Source organism: Dermacentor silvarum, chromosome 3 (assembly GCF_013339745.2).
Source record: "Dermacentor silvarum isolate Dsil-2018 chromosome 3, BIME_Dsil_1.4, whole genome shotgun sequence".
In the NCBI taxonomy this organism is placed as follows: domain Eukaryota; kingdom Metazoa; phylum Arthropoda; class Arachnida; order Ixodida; family Ixodidae; genus Dermacentor; species Dermacentor silvarum.
Window position 1 is genome coordinate 65,800,004 of NC_051156.1, and position 20,580 is coordinate 65,820,583.

General features: G+C 47.0%; 1 protein-coding gene across 1 annotated transcript in view; it reads right to left on the reverse strand.

The window, feature by feature from the left end:
- Positions 1 to 502: 502 nt before the first annotated feature.
- Positions 503 to 20,580, reverse strand: part of LOC119445478 (monocarboxylate transporter 3-like) — a 117,265-nt gene continuing 97,187 nt past the window's right edge. Inside the window, exon 5 of the mRNA XM_037709760.2 lies at positions 503 to 5,359. Within this exon, the coding sequence (XP_037565688.2) occupies positions 5,190 to 5,359 (170 nt within the window). The 3' untranslated portion in view covers positions 503 to 5,189. The remainder of the gene's footprint in view (positions 5,360 to 20,580) is intronic.

Consider the following 20,580-nt stretch of genomic DNA (forward strand, 5'->3'; position numbering starts at 1 on the left):
TTCACTGGTTCTCGAATCAGTAGTTCTTTTTACGAAGGACACGTTGCAGCAGTCCTTGGCGTTGCTTGGCTTAGTATGGAAAACCGATGCATATGTATGTGAAGTCGCCGTTGTTAACAAAAGTTCCAAACAATGGCATTAGGAACGTGGTTACGCGTAGGATGAGTACGCCTTCGCGTGTGCTACGAAATACTTAACACAGCTCGCACAAGCGTGTTATGTGCAGTTGATCGCAAACGACATTGAATTTAGTTTTTTAACTAAAATCGTGCTCAGGGAAACTTTTGCACCTGGAACCTTTGATGCTACAAAAATGTCAGAAATAAAGAACGATGTGTTCACCGCAGCCATGGCAAAACAGGTGCGTTATAGAGGGCCATCAGTTATACAGGTCAGGCGAGTCCATATATATATATATATATATATATATATATATATATCGTACCATTTATATTATTCACAATTTTACAATAAAACATGAAACAAACTGTTTCCTGCTATATGTTTACGAGCGCGTCTTTTACAAAACGCTGATAAGGATTTATGAATGATTATTTCACTCGTAACTGCACTGAACAACAAAGAATGATATCAATGCACTTTCAAAAAGTACAATACTCAGAAACGGACAATAAAGAACTTTTACGCAATGGCGCGGTAGCCGTAATGATGTGATACGCTGCGTTTAGAATAGCCGTTCGGAAGAAACAGCTGCATTGTGCAAGCCACACATCGATGGTTGGATGTTCAGGATGAATACTTTCATCATCGCTCATTGACAAGCAAGAAGCGGGATTCATATGCAAACATCATAATGACAGCCACGAAACTCCATTGAGGAGCTATGCTTCTTATTCACCATACACGTGTTGCCATATAAATGCCACATGTTTTATTTAATTCAGCTCACATTAACGAAACAGACGTATGTATGACTCATTTAGATTACTCACCTACCTCTTGTACGAATATATTGCACGAATCTCGCAGTTATGCAACAGAGATCTTAGCTGTGTGCATCTTTTCTAGTACAGGCAGGTTCTAGATTCGTTGGAATTTCATGGACACTGACAAGGGCCTGATCGAGATTGTGGCAATGTTTCAGTCTGTTTTAGTATCGTTAGTGCTTCCTTGATTCTCATGTTCGGTTAGTTTCGCCATCAAGCATATTATGGCTAGTAAGATCAAAGTTTTGGCAAGTTTAAATCCCGATTGTGCATGAAGTCATGCCCGATATCGTCAGGGATTGTGCGAGGCTTACTTTTACACGTCCCGGGCTACGGCAGAACCATCAGATGTCAGTTTTGAAGCGAGCTAAGAGAGAGAGATAAGTAATGAAGCGACAACTTAAGTACAGACTATAACTGATCATTTACTGAAACACGGAAAAATGTACAACCACTGTTCGTTTTGAACTGTGGTCGAGTGACCAAGGACAATTCGGCATGGTTCGATGACTCTACGATACGGCGTAGAGAAGGCTCCGCAGCCAGATCGCCAATATACACGCGTTTATTAACCTAAGGCCCAACACAGAATGGCAGCCTTGCGGGCAAAGGCTCACCGGAAGATCCATTGAATACGCGCGCCCGCTACGTTAGGCTAGCTAGCCGGGTCGCGATCCACCGTGCACGAGAAGTCGCGGGAGCAAAGGTTTCAAGTAACCAACTCGTAGCGGACCTGTGAGCATCTGTTGTGGCGATTAGAGATTCTGTTTCTTGATGGGAATTTGATATGAAAAAAGTTTGTGCAGTGCAGTAACTGCTTCTCGAAAGCAGGACACCTCAACCATACTGCACTAAGGATGGCATGGGGAGGAAAATAAGTAATAGTTGGGAAACTCTTATCGGTAGAGAAGGCGCTCTGTCGCTGTCACGGGGAGCGCAAACAGTGTGCCTCCCGATGACTTCTGCTCGCGTATTTGACTCCGCGCCGGGAGGGAGAAGCAAGTTTTGCGCAGGTCCAACGCTTGCCATGCATGCCATGTTGCCGCTGGGCCGGCGGTTCCAAAGAACAAGCTGGCAAATGGCAGTCACCATTCGCTGGCTCGGGGATGAGGCGTGGCAAGCCGCAGAAGATGTACTGAATTCTTAGGTTGTGATTCAGTATAGTATCCTTATAGCGTGAGTGGGCACAACGCTCCAGTCAACAGTGGTGTGGCCGCACTGGAACGTTAGCAAAGCGCTATAGCATTCTAGCGCGGTCCGTGGCAGCGGAAGGCCTGGCGCTGACCTGGCTCCTAAGAGGAGCGTTATTGCTGCGTCCGCCATGCTTCGTAGTTGTTGCAGCAAAACGCACTCTGCGTCTCTAGGGCGGCGCTAACCATAGAGCTACGCGCTAACCCCCCACATACGAGAAACGCATACGCTTTCGAGAGCGCAACAGCGCGTCAGCGACGGCAGCAGCGCCGATGGCTCTAATACACCTGGAGCGTTCTTATTATTGCTATGACAATAAAATGCCTTAGGTAAGCCCTGATTTGGCATATTCATCGCTGTGAGGCGGCATTAAACTGAAGCAGCTCTTGTAAGTTGAGTTAAGAGGAACGTCGTTAAGGGGGCAGTGACGAACGTGAACATGGGCCTGATGGCTTTATTGTAGTGACCATTTCCATACGTTACATTTGGCAAGATGAACACTGACATTTATTAACGTTTAACGAGCTACAAAACCTAACATCTGCAATGCTGCCAAACTAATTCCTAAGTGAAGGTCATGCGAAGACTTAGGTAAAGTAGAGTGGTAGGAAGCCTTAAGAAAAGCATTCTAGCTACAACTTAACTTCGCAACTACACCAATTTAGGACGTGGAATGTAATACGTAGTGTTAACTCACAAGAAGTTAAAGTAAGGAGTTGTGGTGAGCGCCAACTACAGTTGGTTGACTTCCACTGCACTTATGGGCTTCATTACACAGAAAAGACGCATATAAACATGCAAGAGCATTACTTTGCTTTGCAGTCTAAGGCAGTTGCTTTGCAGTCGCCCAGTTCACTACTCTTCAAGAAGACTTGCGTAACCACAGTAGCGTTGCGCCCATACTAATTTCCAATCGAGGCTCGCAGTACATATTGTATCGTGTGAAGGACACGGCCCATAGGTGCCGACCGGCAGCCTGCAGCACTGGCTAGATGACTCCGCATGTTCGGTCCTAATCAAAGTGGCGCTGCACTCCGGGGCACTCTACGCCATACAGGAAGGAAAGCAACTAGTATAGAAAACATTGCGTCAGTGGAGCCAGCCTTGGCAAGCGAGCTCTAAGGGAAGTCATCCCATTTGCTCTTTCCCTCGCATTATCAGTTCAACACATGTCCTCTGAGGGACAGTGTATTGGCCGGGAATGCTTGATTCGCGGTAGTATTTAATCAACGTGGCACTTGTTCGACCATAACCATACAGGAATAAAACGTTAGGAGAGAGCATGACGTCACGCAGCCAGCCTTGCCAAGCGAACGCTCCGCGACGCCAGCCCTTTGCTCAGTGTCGGCCCAACACGTGACCTCTTGGTCGAGATCGCGAAGCAAGAATCGAGATTTGCGGAGCCGTTTGGAGCTCGGTTGCTTTTTAATCAATGCGTACTCGTTCGGCGGCCCCGCCGCAGCGCTGCATGTAGAGCTGGAGCCCGAACATTTACCACGCGTTCAGACGTGATTCTCACGTGTTGTGCCGACATGCTTAGCTTCCATCGCATTGCGCGATACTCCCTCCTAACCTTTTCCTTCCCGCAGGACCATAATTCGGCTGCCTTGCATGAAAAGCAGGAGCATTAGAACCTACCGTACGCTCCGACGTGGTAATCACGTGTTGAGTCGGCAAATTAGGCTTCAATCGTGAGGGGCAACGCTGTCTCCTAATTTTTTCCCCTCCTGCATGCTTTTCGCGCTGTTGCTATCCTATAATATTGCACACCCTCAGCTACCGTAATGTTATAATGAAAATGGCCTGCTCTTGTCTCCATGAGTCACATTCGGCTATGTTCTTCTTTCGGGGTTTTTACGTGCCAAGACTAGTTCTGATTAGGAGGCATGCCGTAGCGGATGGCTCCGGATTAATTTTGACCACCTGGGGTTCTTTACCGTCCACTACAACGCAAGCACACGCCGTTTTTGCATTTAGCCTCCATAGAAATGCGGCCGCCGCGGCCGGGATTCGATCCCGCGGCCTCGTGCTCAACAGCGCACCGCCATAGCTAGCTGAGCCACCGCGGCGGGTATGCATTCGGCTATGTGAGCCATTAGCATAAAAATTGACGTGTTGCGGAGCTGATGGTATAACGTCAAGCACGGAGAGGAGGTCCAAGTTTTTAGGTAATATGCTTTGAGAGAAAGCCGAGTACTTACAGAGCGGTGCCATCTAGTCATGCGAATTGAAGGCGAAAATACGGTACAGCCTAAAAATGTAAGGCACTTTCGGTTGTACCCACACGTCCATGAAAAACGCAGTGAGCATGTTTAATTTCTCCGTGACCCGCCTTGGTTGCCCAGCGGCTATGGTGTTGGGCTGCTGAGCACGAGGTCACGGGATCGAATCGCGGCCACGGCGGCCGCATTTCGATGGGGGCGAAATGCGAAAACACCCGTGTACTTAGATTTAGGTGCACGTTAAAGAACCCTAGGCGGTCCAAGTTATTCCGGAGTCCCCCACTACGGCGTGCCTCATAATCAGATCGTGGTTTTGGCTCGTAAAACACCATGACTTAACTTAGTTTCTCCGTGGCAGGCAGTGTGCGCAGGAAGTCAACATTATAGAACGGGAAGCGATGTGAAAAAAAGAAAAAAAAGAAAAGAAAGGCACACATTAGGCTCCCAGCATAACTACTTGGTCGTGCCACCATGAATGCTCGTCTGCAGTCAACGCGGCTATGCACATAAGTTGGAGCATGTGCGTGAATCGTGAATGAATTACAATTACGATGCGCCTAGTAAACTACCACAACAAACATAATTAGCACTCTTATACACTGTTGTAGTTTGCTCGTGCACATCCGCAATTAATTAGCAACCTTGTGTTAGAGTAGTACTTGATGCATATAAGTCTGCCACACGCGCACTTCGAAGAAGCACGCGATGACTCAAGCGTCACTAGGCGTGCCGGCCATTTTTCCAGGGAACTTCAACGCTGGAGAATGTGCCTTTGTCGCGGTCCCGCAAAGCATCGCGCTTTGCTTTTCTTTTGTTCCGGCTGCGTGCACTACATTCTTGTCGACTCGATTTCCTTTTGAGGCGTCTCGTCGTCGGCCGTTTCTTTCTTGCAAGACTCGTGTATGGCTAGCGGTACGTACAGCAGGGCCGCTAGGAGACTGAGTGCTGCTAGGAGCTGGTACATGCCATCGTACGAGCCCAGATCATCACGGAAGTACCCTGCAAGAAGTAAAAAGAAAGAAACTTAGGCAGCTCTAAGGGGCCCTAGAAACTTTTTGAACATATTAAAAAAGTTGCCGAACTATAGACGAGTAAACATGTGAGCCGAATATTTACAATTCACAATCTGGCGTCAAAAACAGTGAATAATCACTTGCTCTGGTAGTCGTAGAAATGATAGAAATTCACCATGGATTGAAGCAAGGATGTCCTCTGTCTCCGTTGTTGTTCACGCTTTACGTTAAGGGTATAGAAAGACGACTGGAAAACAGCGAATTAGGTTTTGATTTATCCAACATGCGTAATGGGCAAATGGTGCAACAGAAGGTCCCTGGACTGACGTGCGCAGATGACATTGTGCTACTAGCGGACAATAAATAAGATTACAGATCTAGGTCTTAAGTTTAGCACAGACAAATCAGGAATTATGATCTTTAATGAAGAGAAGAATAGCTTCGTGGTGTCAATTCAACGGCAAGTCATACCATTAGTCAAGCAATATTAGTACCTCGGCGTACACATAAACGAAGGAAAGAATTACACAAGCCGCTGAATTACTATTCCGCTGAATTATCTGTTCCAGATGTGAATGCCCTTTATTCTAAACTAAACAAAACCTTAAGTGAGGCAATAATGCGGTCCACAGAAACTCATGACAAGAGATATTACAAAACACCAATTTGCCCATGGATGAATAAATACATTTTAGAACAAATTAAGAAGAAAGACTTTTGGCATTCAAAAGTAAAAATGCACAAAAACAATGACTATTACCTACAGCAATTCAGATTGGCTCGTAATAAAGTAACATCGCTCATTCGAGTAAGAAAGAAAGAATACTACACAAACCTAATAATTAAAAATTCGGGTAACTCACGAATCACATGGCGTATTATAAACTCGATTCTTAGACCACCTGCAAACTCTTACACCATGCCAGACTTCGAGGCTCTCGGAGTATCAGTGTGCACCCTCGTTTTGACGTTTAATACCTATTTTTGCACAGTAGGTTCTCGGCTAATGGCTACGGCTATCAACGAACAATACATTACATACCCACCTCGCAATCCTAATACATTTAAATTTACAGATATAACAGCTAGTGAAATTGTAACTGTAGTCAGTGCTATGCCAGTGAAATTTTCAGTCGGTTGTGACAACATACCTTCTTTGGCACTCAAGGAATGCATCGATATCCTTTGTGTACCTTTAGAAAAAAGATTTAACTTATCATTTTATACATCTACGTATCCGGACCTCCTTAAGTTATCTAAGATAATACCGATTCACAAGGCCGGTGATAAAAACATCCCAGAAAACTACCGTCCTATCTCCATCCTAAGTACCATAAATATTGTATTCGAAAAACTAATAATCAAACGAATCATGTCTTTCCTAGAAGGCCAAAGCATTCTTACGCCCTGTCAACATGGGTTTAGAAAGGGAAGGTCAACTGATACAGCCGTCTTGTCCTTATCTGAACTTATTAACTTCCACTTAAATAATAACAGAACAGTTGTAGGTATATTTCTGGACATTAAAAAAGCTTTTGATACTGTCAACCAGAGCATATTATTAAACAAACTAGAATGCTATGGCTTTCGTGGAATGTGCCTAGAATTCTTTAAAAGTTATCTAGAAAACCGTAAGCAGGCAGTGCAAGTAGCTGATACCAGGTCCGAGTTCCTTGAAACAACTGTAGGCATACCCCAAGGCTCAGTTCTTGGGCCAATATTTCTTTCATTGTACATTAACGACCTTCCTTGCGTAGTAAAAAAACTTTTCAATATTTATGTACGCTGACGATACAGCTCTCATATGTGCCCAAGACTCTCCGGACCATACCTTTATTTGTGCGAATTCAGAGCTTAACGATATCCACAAATGGTTCTCTTGAAACAAACTAACGTTAAATACACAGAAAACCAAGTATATTGTTTTTAATTCACCGCGCAAACTTCTGCAAGAATACTCACGTACACTTACACTAAATAATTCTGCGCTAGAACGAGTGAATTCAATAAAATACCCAGGTGTTATTCTTGATGAATCTTTTAACTGGAAACTCATATCGACGAAGTCTGCAAGAAACTCAGTAAAGCTTGTTTTCTCTTGCACAAATGCCGAAACATATTTGACATACCGACATTACGAATAATTTATTTCAGTATATTTCATAGCCATTTAAATTACTGTTTAGTTACCTGGGGTCACACATACCGCACATACCTAGAACCAGTTATTATACTCCAGAAAAGAGCCCCCCCCCCCTAATACGCTTTATTACAAATTCAGATTATACTGCACATACGCTACCACTCTTCCGAAGCCTAAATATCATGCCGTTCACCATTCTAATTGATTATAGAACTGCACTAATGGTCCAAGCTAGTATTAGCACCAACTGTCCAGTCTGCTCATCACAATTTTTATGTTCTCGCTACGAAAGCCGTAATAAAGTAAAAGGCAACTACCTTACTCAGCAAACAAAAAATGTTTACGGCAACAGAAAACTTGCAGTTAATGGAGTCGCCGTGTGGAATAACCTTCCACTAGAAATAAAACAGAGTAGAAATTTCTCCTTAGCATTGAAAAGCCATTTTCTAAGTAATATATAGGCACCTAATAAATTGCTAAGAACCCCCCCCCCCCAAATGTTATTCTTTTCTTTTTTTCAGAACGAGTAACCATTTTCAATTGACTACCATGTATACTTGTGTTGTACGTTATTGTATTTGTGTATAAACCCTCTTACAATGTGTTATGCTTATTATATACGTGATACTGTTGATTGTACAATTCAACAATATGTATGCTCATGTTGTGAGACTTACTTATATAAATGCAGGCAACGTTTTAAATTGTATTGCAGCGTGATAATCATGTTATAATTAGTTTTCTTTAAGTATTATAATGTTAGTAAAATATTTTTGTTTGTATCATTATTGTTTCGTTATGTGGCATGCTCTTTTTCACAAATATACTTGAATGAATCCCAACTAGCCTCTGGCTAGGGATTCAGATGCATTATTGCAATTTCATTTTTTGTAAATTGTTTCGTGTCAATAAAATTCAATGTCAATGTCAACGTCAAACCACCAAGATAATCTGAAAATAAAGGGGAAGCGGAATGGAGCAATAATAAAACAGAGCACTGTGGGCCACAATAAGTATGAGGTGGTGCGTGGAATCTGGAAAGCAGTAATGGTGCCAGCGCTAACTTTCGCAAATGCAATTCTATGTTTAAATTGGGTATCTTGTCGTGGTTGTAAGTTAACCAAAAATCAGTAGGCTGGTTGACTTTGGGAGCCCACGGTAAAGCCACAAATGAGGCCTTGCAGGGTGACATGGGTTGGGCCTCTTTCGAAGTCAGAGAAGCACAGAACAAAATTAGTTTTGAAGAGAGACTCAGGAACATGGATGAAAATAAATGGGCGGATAAGGTTCACAAGTTTATGTACTTGAAAAGCGTGGACACAGAATGGAGGAAGAGGTCAAGGAAGTTGGCAACCAAGTACAGGATAATCGAAAGTGTAAATAGACAGCCAGGAGTCACCAGAAAGAAAGTGAGAGAAATAGAGACAGTGAATTGGATGCAAAGAATGGAAACAAAAAAGACCATGGAGATTTACAAGAATCAGAAGAAATAAATTAGAAGGGAAAATCTGTGCGATAACACAAAGGGCACTGCCTTGCTGTTTGAGGCTCGAGCCGGTTGCCTAAGGACCAAAACAAATCGGGGCAAATATTCGGAAGCAGATGAGGCATGTGTATGCTGGAGTAAAGATCTGGAGACCACTCAGAACATTTTAATGGAATGCGAAGGGATTCACCCAGCGAGAACCGTAGGTAACGTACAACTTCCAGAAGCGCTTGGGTATAAAGTGGAAGAAAACGTCAACCGATCAGATAAGCAAGAGATGATTAGAGCATGGGTGAAAAAGAAGCAGGGAAGAGATTGATACGACCTGATCTCTTAAAATCATAGGTAGCGGTACAAGGTAGACATTGAAAAAAAAGAAAAATATAAATGAGAGGTATACAAAAATGCTAGATAAAGAACATGTATAGTATACATGATTAAATCAAGCAGGCTAGGTGACTATTTGTCACCACCCGGTTTCAAAGGGGATGCCCTTAAATCATGATCATAATCATCATCATCAGTAGACGCACTGTACCTGTGTGCGACGACAGCAGCCCGACGAAAAGCACGTTTTGGGTGATGCCAGCAATGATATCATTTGTACGCCGGCCGTTTGAGGCGTGTCTACGACATGGTGATTGTTGGTTTTTACATAACTAGTGAAAGAGCATAAGCGAGAGAAACACGAATTGTGACGTCATTAGCGACTACGTATTTATAAACGTACGCGCCTATGGCTATCGTAGTGTATGTTAAAACGACGATGGCAATCGTACTTTCGCACAAAAATGTTAAAACGTGATTAAGATCGACTAGGGAAGGGCTGGTGTTTTTGTCTCTTTGGGTCCCACGTGTGACAAGGGCCCACAGGGGTAGGTGCCATTGAGCTTGAACCGCTTCTGCATGATCACCAGGATCAGCCCATATGACAGAGGTATGTGCCATTGAGCTTGGACCCTTTCTGCAATATCACCAGGATCGGCCCACTTTTCAGCGTGACACCACCACCAGCATCACCGCCGAAACTTGTGAGCCTATAATGCTTCGCTTAAGAAAAAAGTCGCTGTTTCGCCCGAAAGGCGAAGCGTCAATTGCAATAGCAAATTTACTAGTAGAGAGCTATACGGAGTAAGGACAGTAGTTTTATCGGCTGCATAAACTTGAACACATTCGTTTACTAACTGAATTAACAAGCATGGTGTCAGCCCGCAGAAGCAAACATGAATAGATCACACTCAATGACCGCAGACAGCCACTGTCAAAACGCTGGCGTGAGCAACCGCGGCTACAGCAGCGACCGAAGTTTCGTGCGGTCTATCGCTTCAACGGAAACTGAGCGGTGAAAGAACAGCGCATACAAAGGTAAGAGCCCTGTGAAGATCGTTTCAAGATACGGTGCGCGCGACAGCCCTCAGCCGCGCAAAGTACATGTACGCAGTTTCTGGCAGAGTAGAAGCCGCGCCCCCTCCCTCCCGTGCTGCCTTCCCGTTTTCCTTCTTTCGCGTAGCAGATTGAGTCGCCAGTTCCCCTTGCGCTGAGTCGCAAGATACGTAGCAGCCTTTCGCACGACGGAACACGTCGCGTTTGCTCTACGCGGTGGGTTCGCTCTCCGTGAAAGCGCACTTTCACTCGCACTACAGCATAAGGCGCGCGGCGACGATTTTATCACCGTTGGACTTTCTACAGAACCTCACGGCGACGACGATGGCAGAAATGCCCTTGGGGTGTCCATATAATTGCTATCGCAATAAAACGTACAGCAGGCGCGACGGAGTAGTGCACGCATTGGCGACGGCGGTGGCGATGTCGACAGCAGTACGGTGTTGACTGACCGGTTCGATGTTCGCCTAAACCTAGAAAAATGTAACTTACCTTACGCATTGAATCTGTTAAATAAGTTGACTTTGGTGTAATGTTTGCATAAACTGAGAATAAGTTGTGTAATGGCGAACCACAACACCCATGGGTACAGTGTACTAGAATAAAAGGGTAGCGCGCTAACTGGGCACCTGCGGCAACGGGGCCGTCCATGTCAACTTGGAAATGGAGCTATACATTGAAATCGACGGTGCGACGCTTGCTGTGCTACAGGGAAAGCGCATAGTGGTGCACATGCAATAAAGAGACGCCGCGAACCATAGGCGGAAAGTTTTCATTTTGACAGGTCAAGCCTCAAGAAGGCTTTTTACCTGTCATCCTCAACATTGCATTTGCCTTGTAATGTTGGAATAAATATTGTGATTTGATTTGAGTTGATTTGATTTTCCCGGGGGGGGGGGGGGGCTGGGGCCCGACCAGCTTTCCGAAACCTACCCATATATATATATATATATATATATATATATATACCCTCTGCTAACAATTTTCTGTTTCCAACTTTATGGCGAAAGCAATTAAATCGACACTTCAGGCAAATTGTCGCGGTTATCGTCGCCGTGATGTTCCGCATTAAATCCAAACGCCATATACATGAGCGGCCCATACCCTGTGGGTGCGGGAAAAGCACGTAACAGGGAGCCGAAAAGGTTGGCGGCTTGATGGGCATTATTTCCCACGCGCTCAATATTCGCGTTAGTTGTAGGTCACGTAATGAAACGCGAATGGGAAGGAGAGCACGCGTCTTCTCCTCTAGCCCTGCCGCAGCTGTGAATGACTGTGCGCGGCTGACGCTTATGGGGCCCGCGTGCCATATCGAATTGTTGGTAATCGTTGGTGGATGCAATGATAAAGGGTGACCAGGGATGGCTGCTAACTTCATGCCTGCTGTCTTCCTTGCTGGGCTGTTTTTCTGCGCCCCTAGTGTTGCAGAGTTAAGAGACGAGGTCATCGCAGATCACTCTCAGAGGCCGTCAGTAGTGGACATAAAAATAGACAGATAATGATGATGAATCTAATTTTCGGAGTTGCAGTGAATCGCGCGGCTGTACGAACCGTTTGTCTCCGCAGCCGGCGTTCTTCACAATGCTTGCTTTGTAAAAGCGAGCGCTCGAGGTCATCCAGTGAGGTATTTCCAGGTTTACATGGTCCATGCTTATATGTCCACTATGTCCACTATGCTTACTATTTTAACTTTAGGTGAATGTTTACTACAATTTATATGGCCACTATAACTCGTGTAAGGGCCACACTTTTCCGTCGCGATTTTGACGAGCCTTTCATGGGACCGGGCCATGTGACCTCATTTTTCCTACTACGCGTATGAAATCCGCCGTAAACCTCCGCGATCGCCTCCTCTCGACATCAAGTAGCGACGCGCGAAAGTACGCTGCGCGCGACAATTCGCTGTTGAGCCCGATCAGAATGAACGCACGGGACGCGATTGCTTCTCAGTTGGTTATTTGGATATTTAATATTGGCTGTCAAGTTATGGGTGCGGAGCTTACACGGGTGCGATCCTTACACGGATTTACACGGTAAGAATCTTCCTTCGTGTAATTATCTCTACTTCGCTATCACTAATACTGCTTCGCCTTCCCGGCCAAACTGCACTCTTTTTTATTTTTTTAGTACTTTGAGTCCGAGTATAAGCGCTGCTGCGCACGACTTCTAGACTTCTATTTATTCTCATTTTGAGTGAATCCAGCTTGGCATCATTTCGCTTGCTGAGTGAATTCTATATACAATTAAGGTGTTTCAGCGAACAGTTTCCAAAAATTTTTAAAGGTGGCCTGTGGCAGATAGTACAATTCTAGTTCATGAGCTCGTCTACTCGAAGAGGCGGGCATTACTTGTACAAAAAAATGAAATGAATAATCGACTAATTAACAAAATTAACCAATTCGGTTTTTAGCTAATTACCTTATGGCCCATGTTGCAATTTACAAATTCTAGCCGTGCAGTGCTGATCCACTTTGAAGTAATTCTCAGGCAAACACCAGTGTCGAGATATTAATTCTCTAACTTTGCGGAGAAATACATTGGCGTGCCAGTCACTTTCTCAACAAAACGTCGTTTTATGCATCAAAGCACAAAAGTATGAAAAGAACAAATTATGGGATTTTACGAGCCAAAACCACGATCTGATTATCAGGCACGCTGTAGTGGAGGACTCTGGAATAATTTAGACCACCTGGGGTTCTTTAAGGTGCACCTAAATCTAAGTATATGGGTGTTATAGCATTTCGCCCCATCGAAATGCAGCCGCCGTGGCCGTGATTTGATCCCGCCACCTCATGCTTAGCAGTTCAACACCATAGACACTAAACAACCACGGCGGGTAAGCGCAAAAGTAACTGGAACGCCAATGCATTTCTCCACAATGTTCGGGAATTATCTCGAAACTGGTGCCATCCTGAGAATTAGTTCCTAGAGCATCCGCCTTGCGAATTCCACGGCTAGAATTTGTAAATTGGAACAGGGGCCATAAGTTACTATGTTAAAAACCTAATTGGTGATTTTTTAATTAGTCGATTATGCATTTAAATTTGTTGTGCAAGTAATGTCAACCTCTTCGAGTAGACCAGCTGATGAACTAGAATTGTGCTATATGCCACAGGCAACCTTTAAAAATTTTTTGAAAGTGTTTGCTGAAACACACCGTATTTATGGCCTCTGCATGCAAGAAGCAATGTTTCCATTCCTAACGCGTAAAAGTTGTAAATACTTAGAAGAGCTTTTTTTCTTTTATTTTGTCGGCAGTCGTTAGCATTGCCTACTGGAAAGAGAATCAATATTGAGACACATATCACTCACGCGCTTTTCACATGCCGTTTATAGAAGACTCTACCGAAGGGGTCACTGAAGTCTGCAGGTTTTTTTCAGGGTCAAAAAAGCACGGAAAGTAATTTGAAGTGAGGTGAACATACATCGACATATTCATTTTCTAGGTATAGGCTATCCATTTAGTTGGATACCTCCTTCTCTTTAAAAAATCTAATGAACTTTGTCCTTTGTATATATTTAAATATTTTGTGTCTGTGCGTGGGGTTCTGAGGGGAATTTTAAAAAAAATGTTAAAGTGAGGAAAGACGGATGAGGTAGCCGCCGATGGTGCTTCTAATGCGCTTGTCCTCCTATTGTCAGAATTTGCCGAAATAAAGCGAAAGTATAAATTAAAAGCCGTGCACGTCCGCGCGAACAATGGTGCCGTAAGCTTTTAGCCACAGCAAAAGTGAAAATGTCGAGGCACCGCATGAGAATCCTCAAGTTATGTGGGTAACAGCACTCCGGTTCCGGTTATGACATTTTAGGGGCGGGGGGGGGGGGTCGGCTACGGATCTCCGGGGGGGGGGGGGGGTCGCTCAGCCCCCCCGGGGAAATTCCGGAGGGGGCTCGAGCCCCAGAGCCCCCCCCCCCCCCGCCATAGTTGGCGCCTATGCCGCGAACATGCAGAGCGAGCACCGCGGCGTCGAAGCAAACGGACAGGGCGCTAACGCGGTCGCGACACTGATCTCGACAGTACGACGCCGCGCTCCTTTTAATGTGTAGACAGATGCGCTTCCCATGTGGCACATCAGACGTTCTACTGTCGATTTCAATGTATAGCTGCGTTTCCAAGTTGACATCGGCGGCTTTACGCTGCCGGCGCCGCTGAGCCCACTACCCTCATATTCTACTACACTGTACCACGGGTCTACTTTCGTGATGCTGAAGCGGTTTTCTGCTGCTGTTCTTGCTTTGCAAGCGGAGACAGCAACAAGCGCGCAAAGCTCGTCGACGAAGAAGTGCGTGGGGGCGAAACATGTGCAGGAATCGCAAGTTCGGCCTTCGGCGTTGTCCATGTCGCACATTTAAGCACCACCGAAACACACAGCTGAGTTTTCGGTGTGGCGCACGTGGAACGCATGTAAACAAACCAGCAGCCGCTGCTGTTGCCAGCTTCAGCTTTGTAAAATGGCTGTATTTAGCGACGGCTTCTTAATTTCTGATTGGTCGATTTTGTAGGGGCGTGGCTCCGTCACAGTGCTGGGGACGGAAGCGAACAGCACCGCTCTGCGTCGCCGGCGGCCCGTTATTGAGGGGAAAACGACTCGGAAACCCTCTGGCCTGACGAAAACCGGTGCTTTGACGGTGATGCGACGGAGCGTTTGACGGCTGTGTGAATGAGGCCTAACACGGCACCTCAAAGCGCGAGCGGCCAGAAGTGGCATGGGGTGTACGCGCCGAGTGCTTCATTGAGCTGGCTGGCTTTGGTACGCGAGAAGAATACGTGCGATCGTGGCTTAGACATTCTGCTTTTGCTCATGCAAGGGTAGGGTCTCGGAATAGCGAACTCCGTGGGAGTGGCATCCGAGACATGTAGTCGCGGAACAGAATTATTGACGCGGCTATAAGGATTAGGAGATAATTCTGCCGGACCTGCCGACAGGTCGAGTTTATATTCACAATATATTTTTGGAAGGAGAAGTGCGTGTGACGCCCTTCCCGTGGAAGATTTCCGAGATGTGATGGCCAAGAATGATGCGCTCCCAGTTGTCGTGGCACTGGGGGTACATCAGTAAGCCAAGGTCTTTCTCAGCAACTTTACCACCACTTTTCCGCATCAAGTATGTTTCAAATCTCTTTCCTGGGTCGATGCCGGAGGTCGTGCACAGCCGCGGCAATAAAATTACATCATTTTCATGCTTGAGCTCTGTTATTGCTTCGAACGTTTAATATTTAGGTGTAAGAGGACTTGAGATGAAGGGCATGCGCTGTCGACGTCGTTTCATGATATTTGTTTGTGGGCTGCCACTCTGAATATTCACAGGAATAATTTTGCCAACTTAAGATCTGGTATGAGCAACTTTAGTGATAGAATGGTGTGGCAATACAACCGGCATATACCACATGCAATATAGCATGGCGTGGCATATAGCAACCATATACAGAGTGAAGACGGCCCAACTTCGGAACATCTGCCGTGGTGTGCCGCAGAGTGAAGTGCTGAGCCCTATATTGTTCAACCTCTTCTTGGTAGGACTTGTGGAGTATTTACCGCGTACAGTTTATGTCTCTATATACGCCGACGAGATCTGCATCTGGGCCTCTGCAGTGACTCGACCTCAGGTGCGGGCCAGGTTTCAGCGGGCGGCAATCATCACGGCGTCTTATCTACGAGAACAAGGCCTCGGTGTGTCTAGTGAAAAGTGCGCATTGGTTGGCTTTACGCGCAAACAAATGTCACTGGATCCCGTTTCGATCAACGGTTAACTGTGGCCTATATTAAGACGCATCGCTTTCTGGGTGTCATCATCGACCGCAACCTCTCGTGGACCCCTCACTGCGTCTATATGAAGAAGAAGTTATTTGCTATCCCTAAGGTATTCAAAATTCTCTGCGGGAAAAACTTCGGTGCACCAATTCATTCAATGCTGCAGCTGTACAGGGTATTTACTGTTCCTGGGACTCCTTCCTTACAGTCTGCCAGTTTTGTCAAATACGTGCAAGACGAACATTCACGCTCTGGAGAGCATACAAGGTCAAGCCCTACGCTCGTGTTTACGGCTGCCTCGGTGCACCTCAACAACAGCAACAATAGCCATCGCGAGAGACCATACGATCCAGACACACGTAGCTGTCGACTCCCTCAGAACGAACATTCGTCATCTGTCAAGGATCCCTGACCATCACCTAGCTTCCCTACCAGCCGAGAGACCTCAAGCGACCTTCTCAAAATTGATTAGCGCCAATCAAGAGTGTACACCGTCATCTTATACACCGGCGGCGACGCCTTCGTCTCCCCTGTGGTGCATGCGACAGCCTCAAGCGAATTTTACTATTCCCGGAATCACCAAGAAGCCCTATCATCCATCGCTGGCTCTGAAGCAACTGACGCTCCTATTACTGCACCAGACATATCATGACTGCAGACATATTGTCACAGACAAAACCGCTGAAGACTTGGGTCGAAGCTATATATCCTTTATGAAGCTGTCCTACCACCTTCATCGTTGTCTTCTTCGGGGAGCAATCCAACATGCCTAGCATGTTGCACCGAATCGCACCGAGCGGCGGTTCATTTGTGTCAAGGTAGTGGCATTACCCCCCTCCCTAGAAGCACCGTCTCGATGCGGAACATGTATGCACTGGAGATTCGCACAGTGATACCGTTAAGGAAGACGTAGATGGTGAGAGAGGTGTAGAGCTTTGCGGTCAGCGAGAGTAGTACAGTTTCAACCTATAGACGTGAACGACATCGGACAGGCGTGGCCGTCGGGGACGGCGAGTGGTGTATTCTCCTTCAGGAATCACTTCGTATGTGACGTCGCCGAATCGTTGGATGATCCTGTAGGGTCCAAAGTAGCGGCGCAAAAGTTTCCCCGACAGACCACGCTGGCGGATCGGTGTCTACACCCGTACTTTGTCACCGGGTTGATAAGGGACGCCTCGGTGACGAAGATTGTATCGGTCGGTGTCGTTGTGTTGTTGGTAGCGGATACCCATTCGTTCGAGATGGCGCGCCTCTTCGGCGCATCGAGCGAATTCGGCAGCATCAGGGACAACATTAGAACAGTGGGTGGGTAAAAGCATTGCGTCCAACGTTGTTACAGCTTCCCGGCCTTGCACCAAGTGAAAAGGGGTGAAGCCGGTAGTTTCAGTATTATATGCAAACGTAAAATATGGGAGAACGTGGTGCCAGTTTTTGTGGTCGACGTCAACATACATAAAAATCAAGTCAGCAATCGTTTTGCTTAGCCTTTCTGGTAGCCCATTCGTCTGGGGATGGTAAGCAGTGGCTTTGCAGTAAACTGTATCACTGAGATCCATGATATCTTCTGTGAGATGCGCTGTAAATGCTGTGCCCTGGTGGATTATAACCACTGTTGAAGCGCCATGGCAGAGTACGATGCCATGTACAAAGAAGGTCGCAATATCATTAGCAGTGCCTCGTGGGAGAGCTCGGGTTTCAATGTAACGTGTCAGTTAGTCTGTGGCAACAACAATCCAACGGTTACCAGCCCTCGACGTGGGGAATGGTCCAAGCAAATCTATGCCAACTTGCTGAAAAGGAAACCAAGGAGGATGAACGGGATGGAGAAGTCCTGCGGGAGACGCGGGTGGTGTCTTGCGTCTCTGGAAGTCGCGGCCTGTCTTCACATACTGCTTTACGTCACGGCGAAGGTTAGGCCAGAAGTACTTTTGGCGTATGCGTGAAAACGTCCACGCGAATCCCAAGTGGCCCGAAGATGGCTCGGCCCGTAGGATGTCGTCACGTAGTGCGGACGGCACTAAAAGGAGGCAGGCGGTTGCGGTTGAGTGAAAACCCAATTTGTAGAGGACGCCATCGCGGAGAAAAAAAACGACGATAACTTGCAGACGAACGTTCAAGGCGGCTTTGGTAGACGGTTCTCAAGGTAGTTGATGAGAGGCCGGAGTTCTGAATAATCGCGCTGCTGCTTGCTGAAGTCTGATACTGTGATAATGGAATGAAATGCGTCTTCTTCATCAACGTCGAATGGCGACGATTGAAGTGGAGCACAAGACAGGCAGGCGGCGTCGGTGTGTTTATGCCCGAACTTGAACACTGTCGTCATATCGTATTCTTGCAAGCGAAGACTCCAGCGTGCAAGACAGCCAGATGGATCCTTCATATTGGCGAGCCAGCACAATGAATGGTGATGTGTCACAACTCGAAACGATCGGCCGCACAAATATGGTCGGCACTTAGCAATTTCCCACACAACAGCCAAGCATTCCTTCTCCACAGTGGAATAGTTCCTTTCAGCTGGAGACGAAGTGCGGCTTGCGTACGCAATGACGCGCTCAGCTCCATCTTGCCACTGTACGCGGACGGCACCAAGGCCAACGTTGCTGGAATCCGCGTGCCACTCGGTGTCACTGTCTTCGTCAAAGTATCCTAGAACGGGAAGTTTTTGCAGACGTTCCTGGAGTTCACAGAATGCCTGCTGCCAGCCAAACGGAACTATATCCTTTGTTAATCGCTGCAAAGGTTCGGCTATCCTTGAAAAGTTTGCCACGAAACGTCTATAATATGTGCAAAGCCCTAGAAAACCACGCCTGGGCCGTGGCGCTTAGCAGTCTGGAGGCGACGAAGAGGCTCGCTGATCTGAAGGAACTACATGTGATGGGTTGCCGCTGCTCCGCCTTGGGCCCGCGGTGCAGCAGGTGAAGGTTCGACAAAATTGGCTGTTGCATGCAGCGACAGACGACGATGTCCGCGACATCGTCGACCACTCCCCGTGTCACTGAGGTGACACGTGAGCGCTGGCGGGTCGATATGTGTCAACGACAACGGTTCTACTACCAGAACCATACTGGTGAAGCTTAAGACAGGCCTAAAGGTTGACGACCGGCCGCACCTGATTCGGTTTTCCCGGGAGCTGGCCTTAGTGGTCAAGCCAGGCCATCCCGTGCAGCGTCTACGTTGCCAGGGATCCGGTCACGTCCGCCGATACTTTGTGGTGCCACGATGCTCCCGATTCTGGTGGTTTGGTCTCGTAGCCGCCCAGTGCGTCCGCTCGTATGCCACGGTAACAGGAAGCGCGTCTAGCCATGATGCCGAGCGAGAACGTCATGGACGCCAAGGAGGTGGAAGGCGCGATGGCGCCAGTGATGACAGAAGTAGCGTCTCCTCCAGAAAACCGACAGAACCGGGTAACCGAGCACGACATTGCAGCAGCAGCACTACAGGCAATAGTAGAGACTGTGAAATGCAGTGAAAGCTTTGAAGTTGCGGCGATCACTGAGGAGGCCGAGCCCATAAACGAGGACCACCAGCTGATGGTGCCGCTCTGAGTACCAGCGTCGCTCTACAGATCAAGCGGCCTCGAGAAGTTGCCACGAGCACGGGAGACGGGACTGTCATCAACGAGCTTGAGGGATCAACACCAAAGACGTCTTCAGGTAGGCGCGCTACCTTGAGGACTAAACCTCATGCCCTAACTGAAAGGAGGCATGTGGACAGAGCACCACCACAGAACTCCGAACGCTGTCCATTGTGCGGGCACGGAGGCGTCTGGCGGCTTGCGGAGCGTGCCAGGTAAACGCCGTGCTTCGGGCCTGCTTACTCGCTTAGGCGAAAATGCCGTCAACGCAGCCACTTATCAGTCCGAGAGACGTTCGAGATCTAGGCCGCGATTTTGTAGCGATGTCTTCCGCTCGATTATATGCCACTGATATCATCCACCGCTCACGGCCGGCTGATCGCTTTGATAACGCGGGCGGGGCGTCGCTCTGACCACTGACAAAGCGCGAAAAGTGCGACAAGGAATATCGTCGGAGAAGGAATCGCTACAAAATCGCGGCCCTGACCGCCAAGAAAATCCAGGCTCAAGTTGCTGGCGGATCATGACATCGATGTCCAGGCAGTCCGGTGAACTAAGGTTGGAGGCCACCAACAGACCGGGAACATGGTGCTTAGGTTGACCCCCCGGTACTATGCTGTAGTGAGTGATGGCGTAGGGATGATCGGGGTGTGTTTTGTTCATGAGAGCATGATTTCTTGTTGCTTAGGCAGTTTTGTTGCCTGTGACCTTATTCTTTGTGTTATTAATTGTCGCATCGCAGCGCTCCGTTTTCGCTTTCATCCTTCGCTGTGCTCGTTCGCTCGGTTACGAGGGAAAACGCCGACGCTTGCCGTAGGAACAGGCTTTAAAATATGGTTTAGCACTGAAAAAAAAATTAACACGCTTTT